At 31.2% G+C, this 20,720-nt stretch overlaps 1 protein-coding gene across 1 annotated transcript in view; it reads right to left on the bottom strand.

Annotated features, from left to right (window-relative positions):
* The window catches only part of CadN (neural cadherin), a 953,627-nt gene that overhangs the window by 204,190 nt on the left and 728,717 nt on the right, over nucleotides 1-20,720 (bottom strand). Inside the window, exon 17 of the mRNA XM_076414423.1 lies at nucleotides 13,698-13,841. Within this exon, the coding sequence (XP_076270538.1) occupies nucleotides 13,698-13,841 (144 nt within the window). The remainder of the gene's footprint in view (nucleotides 1-13,697; nucleotides 13,842-20,720) is intronic.

The raw sequence follows: 20,720 nt of genomic DNA, 5'->3' as shown, positions 1-20,720 counted from the left end.
ATTCGCTAGTAGCTATTATGTTACAAGCCAAATATGTCTTGTCAATAAAGGATATTCTTTTGTCATAAAACTTGCGCATTGAATACCAAGCTCATTTCGTTTGCGAATATAACATACTTACGAATCGCATCGTATCGTATCGTCATGTCAAAGTAATAAACGTGAACATGTTTTAAATTTCCGTTCTTTGTAAGATTCTGAATTAGTTATCTTAATTTTTATTACGTACTTTCGCTTCGCGAATTTTAGGTAATTTTATATACTTATTCGCCTATAGGAAATTCGAAATGATGTTATAAAATCATATGCCAATAATCATACAAAGAATTGTGAGAAATATTCAAATAAAGTGAATTTCAGAGCATTGCAGAAGTAATGTATTCTTTCATATTATTGAACTATGAGTCTTTGTATCGCAACCCTCTTTTTTATTTGCAAAAGTTGATACTGCAAATAATGCATAAGATTTCTTGAGAATTTCATGCCCCCATGCTTTTATTTTCAAATATCCGCTCGTTCTAATAAGCTTTTTGGAATTTAATACCTAATGCTTCTTTTGATTATATATTAGTTTCATGGCGTAGCTTTGAGCTTAATATAATGTAATTATTTTGCCTTATTGAAAGTCTTGTTAGTGATATTGTCCTAAGTAAGAGCAATGCTATTTGAATCTTATTATCAATTTTAAAATATTTTTAGCTTAGTAATATATTTATTTTCTTTAATCTGTATTTTTAATCACAGTACCTTCAAATAAACACTTCACAGAGTATCGGTTTTAGACGATATATAACAAATAAAAATGATTTAAATTAAAAATATATTGGAAAATCAGATTTGCGAATTTGTCCAAATGCATCTTGGAATAACGAGACTCTGAATATTGTTATTCATGGCTGTGCTAAGGGCCGAGACAAATATGACGTAATTTAAAATTTACAGTGATTCTTTTTCGGAATATAACCGTTTCGATGGCATTCACGGTCATTAGATTTTGATTGATGCGACGATGCAGTGGGAATTTTAAACGCCCGAGATGGAAATTTATATTGGAAACCAATTAGGGGGAAGGGTTTTTTTCCTTGTGTAGAGGAATCGATAGGATCTGAAGCATGACTGGGAATATGTAGGCCCCCTGAATTTTGCTTTTTACATCACATTCATATCGATACACACATATAATATATAACGCAGAGCGAATATTCTAAAATTCTATTAAAATTATTCTAGATTACCAAATGATGTTATACTTAATTTTTTCATTTATTCTTATTTATTTTTAAATTTATATACGTTGCTGCTAACTAGATTCATAGAAATGAACAAACAAACTGTCTCAAACTCTCAATTAAGGTGGTTGGCTCAGTGGCCAATGGTGAAAGCTCTGTGCAGAGTGGGTGTCGCGCAAGCTCACATTTGACCAAAAACTATTATCTCTAAAAGGCAGAAATTCTGTACCGATCACCTTGTCATAATTCTGCTGCTTTTTATCACAAAATTAACTAGGGAAAATTACTTCAAAGGGAACAAAATGCGTTTTGGGAAAAAAATTGTTAACGTTTTGTTTATTTAGTTTCAACATTTTTTGAATCCAATAATGAAGATTCTAAAATGATGAGGGATTGACCCATGAGATCGGCTCAGTTAAAATACTATGTATAGGGGAGAACTTTAAATAATAGTAGTATTTTAACCCCTATACTGTAGAGTTTAAAACTACTAATTTTCTATAGGTTGTAGTTAAATAAAACGTTCTAAAAATAGATTTCCTGCTAACTAATTCAAATAAGAAACGTGTCAATTTAGGTGTTCGACAGCTGGTAGTTCGTCAACGCTTTCGGAACAAACTCATTAGTGGAGTGTTGAAATAATAACTAGCACAATAGCAAAGCAAGGCAAACTTCGATGTTTGAATGGGGAATTGATTAGCTTATTCGCTAATTCGGTGAAATATCGTTGAGAATTATTCTCTTTGTGTAGTTGGTTATTGTGGCTTGACTTTCTTTGATGACGGTACAATAGAAGAAATTGCACTGGTTGCGAAGCTATGTACTTTATAGCGCACAAGAATTGTTCAAACAATAACATTAATAATTAAGGAAATTGTTAATTAACATCTTGTTTTTAATTTTCTTTATCTGCTGAAATACTGGATAAGATCAATAAATCAATAAATAAAGCTAAAAAGAATCTAACTGCATAATTTGCATAGATAGAACACATAGAACAAATAGGAGAAATTATGAATTATTAACTGTAAATTTGTACACATTTTAAAGCATTGACAAATATTAAGGTGGTTATTGACTATTATCATTTATTTTTATTATTTACTTTAAAGAGCTAAGTTTTTAAAAATTAATAGTTAATTTAATGATCGTCAATACATTCTTTCCCTGACAAACCTGCAGAACAAGTCGAATCTTACAGGCCTATTTCGCTACTACCTGCAATATCAAAGCTATTTGAGAAACTAATATTTAAACGTATTAAAAATTTTGTAATAATACCAGATTTCCAGTTTGGTTTTCGAAATCACTATTCAACAATCCATCAAGTGCACAGAGTAACTAAATCTAATTTCTCCACTGGAAGTTGCCATTGAAATTGATAACCTCAATCCTAAAAAGGCACCTGGTATAGATAGCATTTCACCAGGATTATTGAAAGAACTACCACGAAAAGCAATCATCATGTTGACCTATATATTTAATGCCTGTTTAAGGCTGAAGCATGTCCCGGAATGCTTTAAAGTTGCACAAATAATTATGCTCAAAAAACCTGACAAACCTGCAGAACAAGTCGAATCTTACAGGCCTATTTCGCTACTACCTGCAATATCAAAGCTATTTGAGAAGCTGATATATAAACGTGTTAAACATTTGGTAACAATACCAGATTTCCAGTTTGGTTTTCGAAATCACCATTCAACTATCGATCAAGTGCACGATCGAGTAACTGCGGCTATTGAAAGAGAGTTTGAGGAAAAGAAATACCACCCTGCAATATTCCCGGATGATTCACAAGCTTTTTATCGAGTTTGGCCTTTGGGATTAATCTGTAGGATGAGCAATTTGTTACCGCGTAACTATTATCAATTGCTGGAGTTATATCTTTTCGGATGAAAATTTAGAGTATCGCACGAAATGGTGTTCTCGACATTTAAAACTATTTCGGCTGCAGTTGCACAAGGTAGCATCTTAAGACCTGTCCTGTATCTGATCTACACTGTTGACAATCCAACAACAAAAGAAACACTACTTGGAACCTTTGCTGTTGACAAAATTATTATGGCAAAAGATCTCTGCTTAGGGCAATAGAAAAAGTGGCAGTCAATAAAATCTACAAATGGACGAAAGATTGGAAAATTCAACTTAATACCTCCAAATCTGTCCACGTTAATTTTGCATATTATAGTCAACTATCAATGTTAACATTATTTTATTCATATATTCTGTTTCTGTTTTAATATACAAACATGTATTTTTTTATTTATTATTCCATATCTGCTCTGAAGTTATTTTTAAATAAATTTATTTATGATACCTTGTCTTAATTAATATTACATATCAAATGCATTTTGTGATCTTCTGTTAAAAATATCATTAAAACAACTTTTAGTAGCATATCATTATTAAGTTATTCTCTTTGCTCTGTTATGAAAGAAACTTTATTAAGTTACACTTACTTACTTGTATATAAAAAGTGATTAGCATAAAGGAATCTTTAAATGGGAACATGACATTCTGAAAATTGTAATTTTTGATGAAATGAAAGAATGAATGGAAATAGTTATTGACTAATAATGTTCATGGAATGGACTTTAGGAAGTGTTACTAATTATATTTAAATGTTAGGTTATTTAGTTAGAAGGTAAAAAGGTTAGTAGTTATTTATATACTGTAGTAGTTTTGGTATATCTATTGTATCAGGGATACCACAGTTCGAATGAAATTTTATTTCGGTGATCATTTTCAGTAATTATTTTAATTTAATTTTGAAAAATATCCTTCCTTTCCCAAATTTATATTAGAATACCTAATTTGCCGTCTCTATATCGAATCACATTGCGTTCTACCATCGATTGTGCTTTAAATTCTTCGCGAAATGGGTAGCTAGGCGACGGTAAAAGGAATAACTCCAGTTCCTGAGGAAAGAAACATCGCGAATCATAAATAACAAACGACTACAAATATTATTTTACGTAATTTGAGCACTCAAAGAGGAGAGCTTTTCCTGGTATCCATTAATAACCGAATATATAAAAGTTTTCTATAGCCTATAAAAGGAATAAATAAGACAATATACTTGGCTCATGACCTATATATCTATACATATTGTACCCTCTGACAGTGCAAGACCGGCTTTACGAGGTAACATTGTTCGGACCCAAATCAATGGTTTGTCTTTCGTTACAAACGCCATCGTAAAAAGTTCTACTTTATATGAACACTGGACCAGAGTAGCTGATGTAATAAAGTACTCGATTGCTTTTGAAGCAGAAAAGAAGATCGAACATTTATTGCTATGTACGGTGATTTGTGATAACTTTAATAATATACCCAACAGTTCAGTAATTAATTTAAAGCCAACATCATGTACCAATAAAGTACTATTAAGTCGTAAAAACAGGAGGTGTTCCCGATATCGTTTTATTTTTTTTTTTTTTTTGGTCACAGAAAAATTTTACTATTATTACAATTTTCCAATATGAATTTTGGATTTTAAAACATAAAATCAGAAAATGAAATAAAATGAACAAGCATATAAAAATACAGAAGCTTTGATTAAAAATACATGAAATATTTCATAAAAACTGGGGAAAAAGCCAAACCATGTTATTGTTTACTGTAGAAATTTATAAAGTAGTGAATTAATAATAAAAAACAAATGAATACTTTATATTTTTTATTAAAGTTAAGACAATATGCAAACTTGAAATAATATTTCACAAATTGTCCTTTATAAATTGAACAACTTTAAAAGGAATAATTTAAGCTTATAAAACTTAATATTTTAATTATGTTATTAGATATGATTAATTTAATTAATTCTAAAATATTTTTTTATAATTTATGACGTTTATGATGATCATATATTTTATTTTACGATAAAGTTAACTTATATTATAATAAAACAATATTTGTATCAAGTATTAATTTCATTTTATGTTAATATAAGGTTAAAAAAATATATCATTATATCGTCGATATCAAAATTATCTTCCAAATCAAACACAGTGTATTTTTATATGAAAAGTCAGGACGAATAAAGTATAATTGAGAGTAATTAAAAACTACTATTAATAGTAGTTTAGTCATTCGAGAAAATTTGTTTTAAAAATAGATTATTTTCGAAATTCTAAACGAAAAAGGCTTCAAAAGTTGTATTATACGATAAAGCTAAAACGCTTGTGTGTTACAAACTATTTTGTTTTAGAATAGTACTTATATAATTAAAAATAGGCGAATATTAGATTGCTTTGATAGGATATTTTCAAAGTGTTCGTTAGTACTGATTCAAACAATCTAGTCCTTATACATTAAAATCCATATTTCTTCTCATAAAATATATTAATGTTATATTATGAATTAAATATTAATAAATTAATTTATTATTGTATTTGAAATGAAAATAATGTAAATTATATTAAATTCGGTAGTTGAAGTTAGCAATTTAATCCAATTAGTAGAACGGTATGTTAACAACCAATATTGTAATAATGTGACCAGATAATATCAATATTAATATAATTACATCAAGTTTAATATGCAAGTTATTAGAATTGTGCAGCATACTATATTTTAACTATACTTATATTATATCGCTGCACTTCAAATAACATTTTTTACTAAAATTCCAAAAAAATATTTAATAAATAATTGTTGAAGTTATATAATTCAAAAAATAAATCAGTTTATCTCCTTTATTATACCTGAGAGCCTCCTTTTTACCAACTAGAGTTTAACTGGACTTGATCTTCGGTAATAAGCCCGACTGGCAAGTTACCAACAACGATAGATTACCCAAGAAAACATCCAGTCTTACCCAATCTGATTACTAGCGAAGCTGTACAGGTACACAATTAGAAATGACAAACAAATTTACGACCATGCCCCACCCGGATTCGAACCGACGATTATTACAACATCAGGATGACTGCACTGTCTTGACCACTGCGCAAACTAAGGCAGGATTATTAATTTGAGGATTTAGAAATAAATATACAATAATAGTTTAAGTATATTGTGTTAAGAATTTAACAAAGAAACACGTACAAAAATAAATCACTTCAGCTTTATTTCTGCATGTATACCTCAAGCTTTCATTAATGTGGCTGGGTTGGGCAAAATACAAATTTTTTTTGACCAATGTTGTACTTGGTCTATAAAATTAATTGGTCTATAGAACAGTAATTAACATTAGTTCTGGTTCATAGGTTTATACAGATCATCTCTTATTGAAACAATGTTCTACAAGCCATTATATGAATTAAAAATCATTCAAGAAATGTATTTCCTATTAATCAAATTGTTGGATGCTGGAAGGAGCAGATCTATTAGAAATAAATCGAGAAATAAATAATTCAGTTAATTGCGATGCAAAGCTAAACAGGAAAGGGCATATAAAAATAAAGTAATATTATAAAAGTGCAATTATTATAAGTCGTGTTCGTCTAAATTAAATAAATATACCAAATCAAATAAAAAATATTAGGTAATTTTAAATAAGACGAAATTTCGTGTTAATCGATATAAAAGTGAAACCAATATTTTCCAATTAATCATAAAATCTTCCATTATCCCTTTCCAGCAGTCAACTTTTCGTTATATTTTCTGCCCGATATTTATTCGTATAGAACCCGAAGTTTCTTAGCGCCTTCCATCATGTATAAATTTGAATGGAGATGAGCTGAAAACTTCCAAGAATGTTTATCCCTCTATTATAATTATGATACTGACGCTTACTTTATATAAAATAAGCCTTATTACCTGAAAACTTTTAGACAATATCATTTTAAAAGTTTATTTGCAGAACCAACGCAGAAATGTTTTGTTATTAATATTTTTCATGAAAATTGAAAGAGCATTTCTGTTAATTGGCGAATTAACATATATTATTTGAATTGGTTTTGTCGTTATTTGTTTACTCATTGAAAAGTTCCAAAAATTGAAAATTGTTGAGCAGGGTCAATGGACATTGTGGGGTATTTATGGTGATGAGTGCTTAAAGTGAATTGTAACCCTGAATTTATGAGTTGTGAGATTCCCGAACTTAGCCAACAATTAATACGTCTCACTATCATCAAAGAGTCATAACATTGAAGCAAGCGACATATACTTTTAGAGACCTGTCAAACATTGAGAGACATTGGCTGGACAGTTTTGATACAACCACCGTAAAGCTCTGACATAATCCCGTTCAAAAATAGTTTGCGAAAATCAACAGATTCAACATTCGACAGAAGAGTGTCAAAGGCCATAGAGAACAAAATTGTCATTATGAATGTTTGGACAACATTTCTTACATTTCAATTCCAAAATGACTAAAAGGTATTCTTAAAGAAACCTGGAAATAGGAGTTTCCGTTTCCGGAAACCTTCCTGAGGTCTTTTTTCCTCCATCTATTAAAGATACATTTGTTCTCCTTGCACCGTTTTGCTCTGTAACAAACGACCGACTCTGAAGCCGAGAAAGAAAAAAACCGAAAGCTCTTTTCAGAGACTTTTAACCTCGCTCAAATCAAACGCTTTTGTATCTCGCCAGTCTTATCTGTTTCAATAACAAAAAAGCGATTTGTTCGTCGCAGGTTTCGTTGAGATCTCGCGCCCATTTTTTATTTTTCCCCTTCGACTTTTCGATGGAAAGCGAGAAATTATGCATGTTCTAAGCGTCGGTCTGGATGAGGCATGTGCCGAAAAGCGACTGTTATTAGGACGTTTAAAGTACTTAAAATAAAATTATGATACGTATCATTTATTTTATTTCCAAGTTTTTGTGTCCTGGATCCTTTGCCATTTTATATTTTTATGACTCAGTAACTATATTACATATAATTTTGACTTTTCGTTCTGGTTTATATAATAAAAACATCATTAATTTTTTATTTAATAACTGTTTAAGAAATTGGTTATTTCAAAATATTTTATATTTAATAGAAATGGGAAATTCTGACCTTTAGTGTTAGAATCATAAATTAACTCAGATTAAACTGAGTTTGTTATACTGCTTGAGATCTATTTCACGCATTAGGGTTCAACAGCTGATCATATCTCCGTCCCAAAATCATTGGCAACTCCTTCATATTTTCTCTATATCTTTATCTATATTTTTTTCCTGGTGGTGGCTCGTGTTCGATCAAGTTTTGTAGGAAAATGTATTTCTTGAGGCATTCGAGCTCCAATCTTTTGGTAATTTAGCAACAAATTGTCGATTACGTATTTGTAATCCAGTAATTTGTTATGTCTAATTTAAATGCTATTCTTCCAGAACGAAATCGTTTTCACTGCTCGACGGTAAATACATTTTTGAGACATTTTGTACGCTCATACCTCAACAAATGGATCACTGTCTACATGGAATTGGCTTCAAAAATGATGATATGTCAGGATATTTATACCGTGCTATTTCTGCATATATATCGACAACATTTATCGAGGAAAAGTCTCAATAATGATTTTTATGTTCTCTACATAACGTTTCACACGTTCTGAAGTAGAATCGAAACAGAAAAGCAAGTTCCAAATGACGTTTAATGCAATGTCGTCAGCTGACTGTGCTACCACCATGAGCGAACTCGTTAACTAGGCGTCTTGGTAGACGGATTGAAGATCAGACCTTAGAATATCAAATAACTTTGATCGTTCTCATTTGCTCGGGTCTAAAAACTGACCCGAAGTTGTAAACTCACATTATTAAAGTAGGAAAAATGTTTATATTTTTGTCAATGTTCGTTCGTAGTTCAGAATATTTTTTGTTGATACTTTCTAAGTCTTTTCGAACTAGACGAAAGTTTATACCTTATGCATATCTAAAAGAAAGGAAGCTTTAGTCAACCTACAGTCTGACACAGAGATATTTTAACTGACTATACGATATTTGTATCCAACGACACGTGATTCTAATTTAGTCAATTTTATTAAATAAGTTGGCGTGTTGAATAAAGTTTTTTTAAAACATATATTTTTTGGCAGTTAAGAATACAAGCAGGGAACAGAGAACTTTCCACTAGCTCTCCACCAGTTTATGGAAACTCAACTATTATCGATTTGTATAATGAATTTAAAACTACCTATGTTTATGGGTGATACTGAACACTGTTTAGGTCCAAAATCAGCAGTTGTTCCAGAAACCATAAGAAGTAATTTTCCAAATCCGTTAAGTGAACTTGCCTAAAATAGTCGACAAGTCAGCGTAGCAGGAAGCAGTTTGTTTACAATTTAGTATGAACATTTGTCATGCACATGCCTAAGACGAAAGTCAAATAAAAGAAATTAAAAACACAATTCGTTGAATATTAGGAGCAATATTTCGAAGAAAATTTGAAACATGGATCCCTTACGATAACCTGAATTAAAGGTTTCTTAAAATTAGTGGATAGGAGTCTGTAAAAGTCTAGATGAACAGAACACAAGTTGTCTGACAAGATTGCTGTATCCTTATTTTGATGCCGAATCTAAAGGTAAATAAGAAGAAACAATGATTGCCACAGGAAATGACTGAAAAGAAGAGTTTTCTGTGACGCGATTCTTTAAACCTGCTGAAAAATACTCAAAGTAGCCAAGTCAGTGCTTCTAGATCTTTGAATTGTTAGCTTTAAAACTCAATGGACGATTTTTAATAGAGTGGCCATCTGTGGGTTAGATGATGGACATGTCGATGGATGGATTCAGCAGGAATAAGATGAAAGACCATTCATACGCAGATTTTGAAATATAACTCATACATTAAGAATACAGAGAATGAATGTGATTTTATAATAGACCTTTATCTATTCAAAAAGTTATCCCAAGATGTGCCCTGAATGAGCGAGCTCCACCTCTGTGCAAAAAACAAAAAAGTCGATAATTCCCGTCTAATCCCTTCTCTGAAACGGTTGCCGACGAATGTCGTCAAAGTCACGCCCGGCCAGTTTCGAAAAAGATTTGGAAAACTTTTTGATTTCCTCGACCGAGTGTATTATGTAATTTATGTAAAGCTACTCGAAATTTACATGAGACCTCTTATAACTTGCGCCTTTCCCGGCCTAATCTACATAAATTGTCTCTCGGCAAGCTAAATTGTTCGGAAATGTTTTCCGAGACGAATTAATTAACACTTTCGGTCCCAAGATTGACGTAAGTGCTTGATGTTGGTTTTTTTTTCAGCTTTAGATCGTTAGTCGAGATTCTGATTTTCATATTATAAGGCATAGAGTTTTAATGTTGGTCATATAAGGGAGCTGCGAATTAATTTTATAGGCTTTGTAGGTATTATTTGGATCAAAGCTCTGTCACTCAAGCCAAATTATTTATGTCGTGTAGCGTATTTATGTTACTATATTTATAACTGTATCAATCATCGTCAACTCCCCCAAGCAGAGCATGTTAAATATCTTGGTATGCATTTAGATCGACGCCTAACCTGGAAGAAGCACATACTCTCTAAACGGAAACAACTAGGACTAAAATTATATCAAATGTATTGGCTCATTGGGCCCAAATCCAAGTTATCATTAGATAACAAGGTATTGCTGTATGAGTCTATACTCAAGCCCATTTGGACATATGGAATTCAACTATGGGGTACCGCTAGCAAATCTAATATATCCATCATTCAACGGTTCCAAAATAAGGTGTTGCGTGCCATTGTTGATGCCCCGTACTATATTTCAAATAAAGTGATACAACGCGATATTCCTCTAGAACCTATAACGAGTGTAATCCAACGTGTATGTGTGAAGTACTTCGAAAGAGTGTCAGTGCATCCCAATGTACTCGCTAATCAGCTAAATATGCGACGTGATAGTGAAGTGCGTAGACTAAAACGTTTAACACCACCTGATCTGATTACTGGACATATGTAGAGTTTAGAATAAGCATTAGAATAAGTCTAATTAATTAAGATAATATTTTATACAGAAGATTGCTTATTGAAGTGATTTTCTACATGCCATGTATATATAATATAAACAGAAGAAATACTTATTGCCAATAGGGCAGATTGTGGACTCACGAAGAGTAATAAAAAAAAATAAAAATATTTATAACTGTATTATATCTGTTCCTAAGACTGGATTGGAAGTATTGTCTGTACGTTAATTTACTCACAAAGAAAGTAAACAAATTATCAACAAACTAAGTCGAGTTGATGTTGGATCGTCAATATTTCTGCAGTTACTCTAATTCTACCCGTATTTCTTGACATAGTTTACTGAAGTTCAGCTAAAATTATCGCAGATCAGACTGTAAGGTCAACAAAAATCGACTGAAGGTACTCAAAGTTCCCTAGACATCAACTATTGGAATGAGAACACACGCATACTGTAAAAAACTAGTTTCTCAGCCAGAATTATTCGATATTGAACACACTAAACTTTAACAACCATCCATACCCATAAATAAATTTACTACCACAGTTAGCTGTCCAGATGGGACAATGACCAGGCACATCTCTTTGGACGCTTCTTAAGAAGAGATCTTTTACATAGCCCGACTATTATTAGAAAAACTAATCTAGTTGTGAGATATCATAAACGAAATGGTTAGACATATAAGTTTTTTTTGTATTAAAGTAGGATGGGGTATAAAATATTGTTTGCAAGTCGTTTCATATCTTTTCCATTAAAATAGAATCAGTTAATTTCCGTTAACTTTTAAGTGAATAAAAGCTTTTGTTTTAAACCTTATACTTTTCATAATTTAAAAGTATATGTAAATGTAAGAGAATCGCAAACTAATCAAAGACCATTTTTCATAGTTCTCTTTTTCTAATTGCTGATTTTAAATTAATTTATTTAATGCTGATCAAAGTTGACTGTCGAGTTGTTATAAATTTACAGTTAACATATAGTTCTTGCAAAAAAAATATTTTCAGCAAACAGATACTTGTTGTGATATACAAAATTAGCGAAGGAGATAGGAACCAGTATCGGCCTTTAAGTTAAGTTTCAAAAGGTTTATAACAGATGGTGTTAGTTTTGAATTAAATAGCTCGGGGTAGATATTGAAGATTATTCAGATTATTCATTCTTTTCAGATATTTCAGTATACTGCAAACGTCTAAGGTAGTACAGAGTAAATTTGCATTTGCGGGAAGTTTTTATTTTTAATTTTAAAAGGCTGCTCAAGGTTATTTAATTTTATGTGAAGCTTCAGGCAACCCTGCTATCATTTTCAACATGTGAATACTTATTTCCACGTTTTAATAGTGATGATTTTTATACCGAAGGGAAATAGCGTTTTGAACAGCCAACAAATTTGAAGGCCAATATCGCCATCAATTACAATTAATGCATTTGAACTGAGCACTGCGCGAAATACGGTCGGAATACGAGCAAAGACACCGCAATATTGTTCCTCAGCATGACAATGCTTGATCGTATTTCGCAAATGCGGTGAAAAAATACTTGAAAACAGTAAAATCGGTAGAGCTACCCTACCAGCAGTAATCTCCAGACCTTACTTTTTTGATTATTACTTATCCCGATATATGAGTCGAGAACTATCTAAGCTTCACTTCTTATGCGCATACATATAAAAAATAGATCGATTCGCAGATAGCGTCAAAATGTAAATCGATGTTACCAGATGGTATCTGTAAATTGACTGAAAGATGAAAAAAGTAGCGGCTATCGATAGACAATATTTTAAATAAAATATATTGCGTCTACTTTCCACAGTAAAGCTTCAAATTACAAAACCCTTTGAAACTAGTTTAGAGATTTGTATATATAGCTGTGCATTTTGTAATGTTTTGAAAAACCATGACTTTTCATCAGCCTTCAGCTTTAAAATTAATTTAAGACTCTTAGTCTTTTAATTAACTGATTATGTTTTGTTTTGTATTATTTAACCAGTATTATTTCAATTAATGTTTTAATGAATTGATTATAAAGTTAGTAGTGAGTAAATTATGACAAAAAGTTATCAGCTTAAGATTCTAGAGAAAGACGAATTGCCCTTAGATTCCATTTTTCCTAATTGGCATATAATTATCCTATAAGTCAATTAATTTCTTTGAGGAAAGGGGTATTAAGTTTCATCTACTGTAATAATTATTTAATCACTAACGAATTTATTAGATAATTGATTAAACGTAAGAGAAATTAAGGAATACGTGTAGCAGCAAAACCTCTATTCCAGTTCTGAATTTCAAGTTATTTATAATTTAAAACATTTTAATTTTGGAAAAGTTGTTTTTTTATTTAAAATAAATGTACTTGTATAATTATTTAATGCTCCTTAATCATTTTAGAGCAATTTCCATTAAAAATAGAGACGAATATAATATTATGAAACGTAACATATACCTTACTATAACTCGTGTTACATAAATCAACTTTTACCTAAAGAAATATGTTGGGCAAGATGAAATGCATCATCATCATCATCCCCGTATCAGTCATAAAATCTCAATAACAACCCCCAACGTAAATGAACGTTTGTAGAGGTTTGCAATTTCAGCAAGATATCAGATAAAAAAAAGGGATCTACTTACATTCGTCGTGATCTTTGGCGGTGACAGTAAGGACAGTATGCTGAATATCCTCATTCTCGTCGACTTCCGCTTCGTACAGGGCTTTGTCGAAATACGGTGGATTATCATTCTTGTCAGCGATGCCGATACGAATGAATTTGGTTACTGCAGAAGAAAAAAAAACGGAATATGTTAGGCTGGTGAAAACGAATGGAAATAAGATTATTTTCTCGCGCCCTTGTGGTTTCATCAAGTTCGTGACGGTACATGTATGAATTTATCTTATTAGTATCAAAAAAAAGATGTCAAGATACTTTTTACATATCAAAATATTAAGTATCTTTAAGTTTACATTATAACTTGCTTCTTATGGAATTTTGACCATTTTCCTGAAGCTCAGAGTATTGAGAGTTTTCTAATGGACCAACAGCTATTGTTGATCACATTTGTAAATTTTTTAATAAATATTAAATTACGTTTAGTACTTAGTTTTTAGTAGTTAACTACGTTCTTTTATTTAAAAATTTGAAATCCGTTGTTGTGGTAAAGCACTTGGAAAATAATATTTTCTCACGGGACTGCATGCCCACCATGGTAAGACAGCCAGAGAGCATTGTATGAAACACTCACGTTCAAGAGGTCGAGTTTGAAAGGCCTAAACGGAACCATCGCCATGATTCAGTTCGTTGTAAACAGCTGAATAAATAAAAAATAGTAATAAGTACAGGGAGTCTTTTATTGTTTACATCCCAAAAATCTTCAGCTACGAGTAATCAAGACAAATTGAAGTCAGCATCAGCAGCAGGCAGTTAAACCCCGGGAGCTAGCGAAGAGTTTCTCCAATATCTGTAGAAGACCAAAATTTTTTTCATCGAGCCGGATTAAGAATTATAGAAGAATTAATTATACACAGTGAGTAACTTTATATTCAATAGCTTAGATGGTGTAAAATACCTAATGTGTAAAACAAGGAAGCAACCATTATAGATATACTGGTCTATATACTGATATATTTGAAATGTAAAACAAAAAGGGTATTTTTAGAACTATTAATGATTAGTGAAACATTATCATCAATACACCAAGAATTGTAAACTAATTTAACGTATATAAAATTAAATGTATATTATGAATTGGTTACAACTTATTTATTATACAATATTTTAGTTTAGTAAGTTTAGTATATGTAATTGTGTTTGATTACAAAATCTAGTCTTCACATTTGCACTTTTAAATGTTCTATCTGCTATAAATGTCACTACCAATTCATGTAAAATTAAGTGCTAACCTTATTTTGGTGACTGATTTATGTAAAGCTGGCGTAGAAAGGTTAAACATTTTTGAATTTAAGTTTGGGGAAAAGCATGTTCGATTTTTTAGAGTTCAAAGTCGCATGACTCTAGTACTTATTCAATGAAGCTATACTGTATTGTCTTTAAAAGGTAATAGTTAATAAAACTTTATAGAATTATATATATATATATATATATATATATATATATATATATAAAGATACGTAAAATATTTTTGTCACAAGTTGCATCTTAAGGAAAGTTATTCCAACTTAAATTTTGATTACATATTTTTTTTCAACTTTCGGAAGGGTATAAAGGAAGCGCAGGTCCATCTAAAATTGTGTGGTTCTTATGGAGGTGCATAGTGTCTCGTCGTTCCAAAAGGTTTAATGTAAAAGATGGACCTCATCCTCATCGGTTTATCGTTAAAAAACCGATTATTGATTATTGTTTAAAAAAGTGAACGGATTTATTTATCTATTATAGAACTCAACATCAACAAAACAATTGTATTGAATTATTTGCATAAGACCGAACACCAGAATAAGCTCGATGCTTCAGGTTTAGGCCTGTCGACAGCAGAATTTTAAGCTGTACCCTTGGATATTCCCTATTTTAAACCAACTCTCTTATAAAGCAAATAGTACATACAAAAGTATTTAAAAAGGTTAAATCATTTTTGACTAAGCTAAATATATAACTACACTAACTAAAAATTAGCATTCATCTTTCATGTCAGTACTACCTTTAATAATATGTAGACGCCCTAAACACTTAAATAATACGATTCAAAACAATAAAAGTTGAACATTTTTCGGAGTGAAATTGGTGTCATTCTCTAGAAATTTCGGAAATGTGCTTTATATTGTTTTCCTTGTGTTCGTTTCATTGGTTTTCACGATAGATTTGCATTTTATTGCTTCGGCTTTGATATGTGTTCGAGATACTACATAAAAAATGAGGAAACGATATTATAATTTTAGAGCACAATAACATATAAAATGATCTGTCGCCAGTATCGATTATTTGTGTCGATATTACGAATTTTCCATTATTTATATCGTTTCAGTTTTGTAGGAAATGTTACTGAGATGGTTATAGGTTTTTTTTTAATTTAATGGAACTTTTATAATACTACATATTTTATTCAATATACATTTATCTAAAACGTCATAAATGAGTAAATATTTTTTCTGCACCTAATTATAATACTTGAGGAATACGCAATTGCTCAAGTAAAATCAGCAGAATAAAACGGCATCCATTTCGATAGCTGACTAAATTTGAAATATCACGTTAAAAATGACTGAACAGACCAGGTACAAAACTGAAAAAAAGGTTAGTATGAAGATACCCTCAAAAGATAAAAATAATTCATTCATCAGTCCATAGTAAAGCCTATTTCAGCTTTTAGAGTCGAAGTATGGGGCTACACCAAGTTGTCAAACTGATTAATAATTCAACATTGGCAAAAAAAATTTAGATTAACTCTCAATGCTTATAGCTAGATAACGAACAAAGAACTGCACGATGATACCGAAATTCTATGGATCCCTGAAGTTATTAAATATTTTGTCATAGAATATGAAAGAAGGTTATTAACTAAATCAACACAATATGAAAACTATACAATTACTGGATAAAGCGTCGGAAATCAGAACTCTGAATCGAACTTAACCAGATTAATTTATAAATATTTATATTTATAATTAATATAACATTAGTCACATCTAATAAAATAAGTTATATTGAAATATCAATAGTTTACACTAAAGATGTTAAAATTAATTATAATACATATTTAAGTTTGGCATATTATTAATTTAATTAGTTTCCATGTATAACGAAGAACAGAGACAATGGGAATCCGGAAACAATAAACAACGACCGTCGCTTATGTAATTACACATGATTGTACCCGAAACAGTGAATAATCAATGGCAAATATCCCCGCTCTATTATTAAACGTCCAATGATTGCTATCTATGTGTATGAAAAAATCTTAATTTCGAATAATTTTCCCAAATCAATTACGACAGGAAATCAATTTGAACACTAATTATCCACGAGGGCTTTCATTAGATAAATCATAAGTACAGCTCATCAATTAGTCACGCTTATTGTTATTGTTTGCTTTTTCGAATGAATCAAGAGGACGTTGGTGTTGTGTGTTGATTCCGAAAACAGGTAAATGCAGGTTTTTTAGCTGTTAGCTGATAAATAAGGAAAAAAAGACGTGCTATTATTAATTTTCCAGCATAATTATAATCGAGATTACGTATTGTAGAACTATAAAGTCTTGTAGCTGCTGCTCAATAGGTAAAATTAATGAATTTTGACGAAATGTTATCAAAGTTTTTAAGCATTTGAAATCATTTGAAACAGATTTCAGTGGGATCAAACATGCAATCTTATGATGTGACACATATGTAGTTTTATTGTGCTGACATCAAACTTTAAAATTATATGTGCTATATTTTATGAAAATAATACTGTCATGGACCTCCTTGAAAGTGTCAAGTTTCGTGCCTGAAAATTGCATATGCCGCAGAAAAAGAAACTGCTATTTACCAAGCTAATGCACCGTGTCAGTGAAAACAATGGCAAAAAATCATGAATTGGACTTCGAATTTGCTTCCTCATCCACCGTATTCCCCAGATTTGGCTCCGAGCAACTATTTCCTGTTCTCAGATCTCAAAAGTATGCTAGCTGGGAAGAAATTTTCGCCGAATGAAGATGTGATCGCCGAAACTGAGGCTTATTTTGAACCAAGGGACAAATCGTACTACAAAAAGGTGGTATCGAAAAGTTGAAGGGTCGCTACAATCAGTGTATTACCCTTGAAGCGAATTATGTTGATGAAAAAAACTAATTTTGCCAAAAGAATGAGTTTTATTATGGTAGGCCGAGGACTTTTCAATTGACCTGTTATATGTAAAAGACAGAAAGCTATAATGTATGATGAAATACTACAAACGACTCTTAACTGTTACTGTAAGATATCTACTGACGGCAACTGAACAAATTAAAAGACTATTGATGCGTTGTTGGAAAATTCCTTGCGAAACATGTTGCAAGTGCTGTAAAGGGTATACTAGTTGAGATCGAAAAGGAAGTTTCAATTCAACGCACTCACCATACATGGCGACTTCTAATTACTACTCCTTCAGCTCAGTGCAGCCATGCTTGGTTTGCACATGATTTGAAAATTCTGAATAAGTAAAAAATGGACCATCAAACGCATTTATTGCGGCATTTGCAACACGCATTACTTTTCTAATTTAATCAAAAGAAAAAAGCCGCCGAAAGTCATCGTGTGTTGATAGAAACTAACATTGGCCATGCTCTAATATTATAAACATGTGAAGCGTGGTTTCGAAAATTCAAAACAGGTAATTTCGATGGGCATGATAAAGAGCGTTCTTGTAGTTATTGGTTGAAGATCTAAGCCAAACTCAAAAATAATTAACAGAAGTGTTACATGTAGCCCAAGAACCACTTAGTGACGTATTACGAATAATGGAGAAATTCGAAAGATAAGGAGGTCGGTGCCATATCAGTTGAGTGACAAGCAAATGGAAAATTGAAAAATCGTCTGTGAAATGCCGTTTCAAAGGTATGACCGGATGTCATTTCTGTATCGAATAGTGACTGAAGATGAAAAGTTAATTTATTTTGAAAAATCCAAAGCGCAAAAAATCATGGTTAACACCTGGCGAAGCCGCCCGGGCCTATTTCAAAGCCAAATTGTTTTGGTCGCAACACAAATTGCTCTCTATTTGGTAGGACGAGAGTAGCGTGGTGTACTAGGAACTATTGAAATCTAGTGAAGTAGTGATCGCTATCGACGACAAATGATCAATATGAGCCATATATTGATTGAAAAACGTCCAGAATTGGTCATGAAGATACGATACTCTTCAAACATTGCGTCGTCTGACTATCAACTTTTCGCATTAATAGGATACGCACTGACAGAACAGCTTTTTGCCAGTTTCGAAGAAGTTGAGAAATGGTTCGATGAATGCTTTTGCTCGAAGAGAAAAGAGTTTTTATAAGATGGCATCCATAAATTGTCTGAAATGTGGGCAACATGTTTGTAATAAAATGGCCAATACTTTGCATAAGTATATTTTTCATAAGTTTTTTTTTCCAAAAATCTGATGTAAAGACTTTCCAGTATACCTGGTTTTAACATACATTAGGTTTTCGTTCCCATAAATGATTATTCTGATACCAAAGCATGCCTTTAATTATAAAAATTACATTGAAAAATATACTGAACAGTTTATTAAGCCAACACCAATGTGTAAGGGGTTACAAGGGATATTAAGTGAGGTAAGAGAGAATATGTAAAAACTACTTTAAAAGAATACTTAAGCAGCAATGGCATAAATAAACTACCAAGCCGAATATTCTCCAGAACAAATAGTAATAGAAAAGGAAAAAAACAAACTACTAGTCGAGACGTTTAGATGCATCTTAATCCATGCGGATTAGAACTAAAAATACTACCTTGAACTAAATATACTACCACTCTATCTAAATATGGATTTAAAAATAAAGGTACATATAAATTGATTTTCTTTGTCAACTGAAATCGGTCATAAACAAAGAATAATCGTCTAGTGTTTGATTTACATTAAAATAAGACAAACACGACCAAACAATATTCAAATGAAGCCAAAAAGTTTCCTGGAGTGGAGCCAAATGAGTTTTCTTTGACCTGACCCCACCGAATGGTTTAAATTTTGAATTTCAAATGTAATCCGTTCTTTGAATTAATATTCTAAACGATCATCCAACAATATAAAACATGTCCATATTGAAGAAAGGACAGATATTGTCTTTCTTAAAGGTTCCTTTTTGGCAGTTATAAATGCTATGATTTTATCGTTATAAAAAACATTTTTAAATAATGGCGATGTGAAGAAGATGGTGTGGAGTTTATTTCAACAATAGAGAGCTCTTTGTCGGATACAGAACCTTTTTTCTTTTTCTTGTATTTATGGATGCAGAATGAGTTGGTTATAATGAAGTTTCTTTTGTACAATTTAAATGCCTGAAAAATGTGGACCCTTAAAACTATTGTATGTATTATATGTTAATATTTTGTATTTCAAATTTTCATTAATATTCAATAAATTTCAAGTAGGGGTCATAGTACCTAGAGGAAATTATATTTATTTAATATAGCAAAAATATTTTTGACCCTTATAGTATCAAAATATACTTAGAGAGAACGAGCTGATGCTTCAGCAATCAAATGACTCTTTTACCTTATCTTGTAAGTGTACATACATATGTTAAAATGTTCATTATAAAACTTGCAGAACAAATTATCCAAAATATATCTAACATATATGGTACATAACGTTACAGTACACTACATTTATATAGCGCATTGTATTTATTATTTTTTATAACATCTTTATTAGATACGCTTAATACAATTTTAATTATACCTTAATTTATTAATGCTTTTTATTTGTACTTGGATTAATTCATAAGCAGAACGAGTGCGAGAAAATACATCAATATGTATTCCTCAATAATAAAATTATAATAACTTTTAGCTATAGTTTACACTAAAGGTATACACTTTATATAAGTTCGTATGGATTGATTCGCTTCAATCTCCTGACATCGTGCGCGCTGTTAAGCAGTTCTATTGCTTCCACGTTAATATAATTTAGTAATCTTCTTTCGTGTTTCAAGGCAAAATCTTCAATAACTTCGCAAATCTCT

Source organism: Rhynchophorus ferrugineus, unplaced genomic scaffold, assembly GCF_030347505.1.
Source record: "Rhynchophorus ferrugineus isolate W39M unplaced genomic scaffold, kcgeb_rfMv2 rfM9, whole genome shotgun sequence".
Lineage (NCBI taxonomy): Eukaryota > Metazoa > Arthropoda > Insecta > Coleoptera > Curculionidae > Rhynchophorus > Rhynchophorus ferrugineus.
This window is presented reverse-complemented; position numbering and strand designations above follow the sequence as displayed.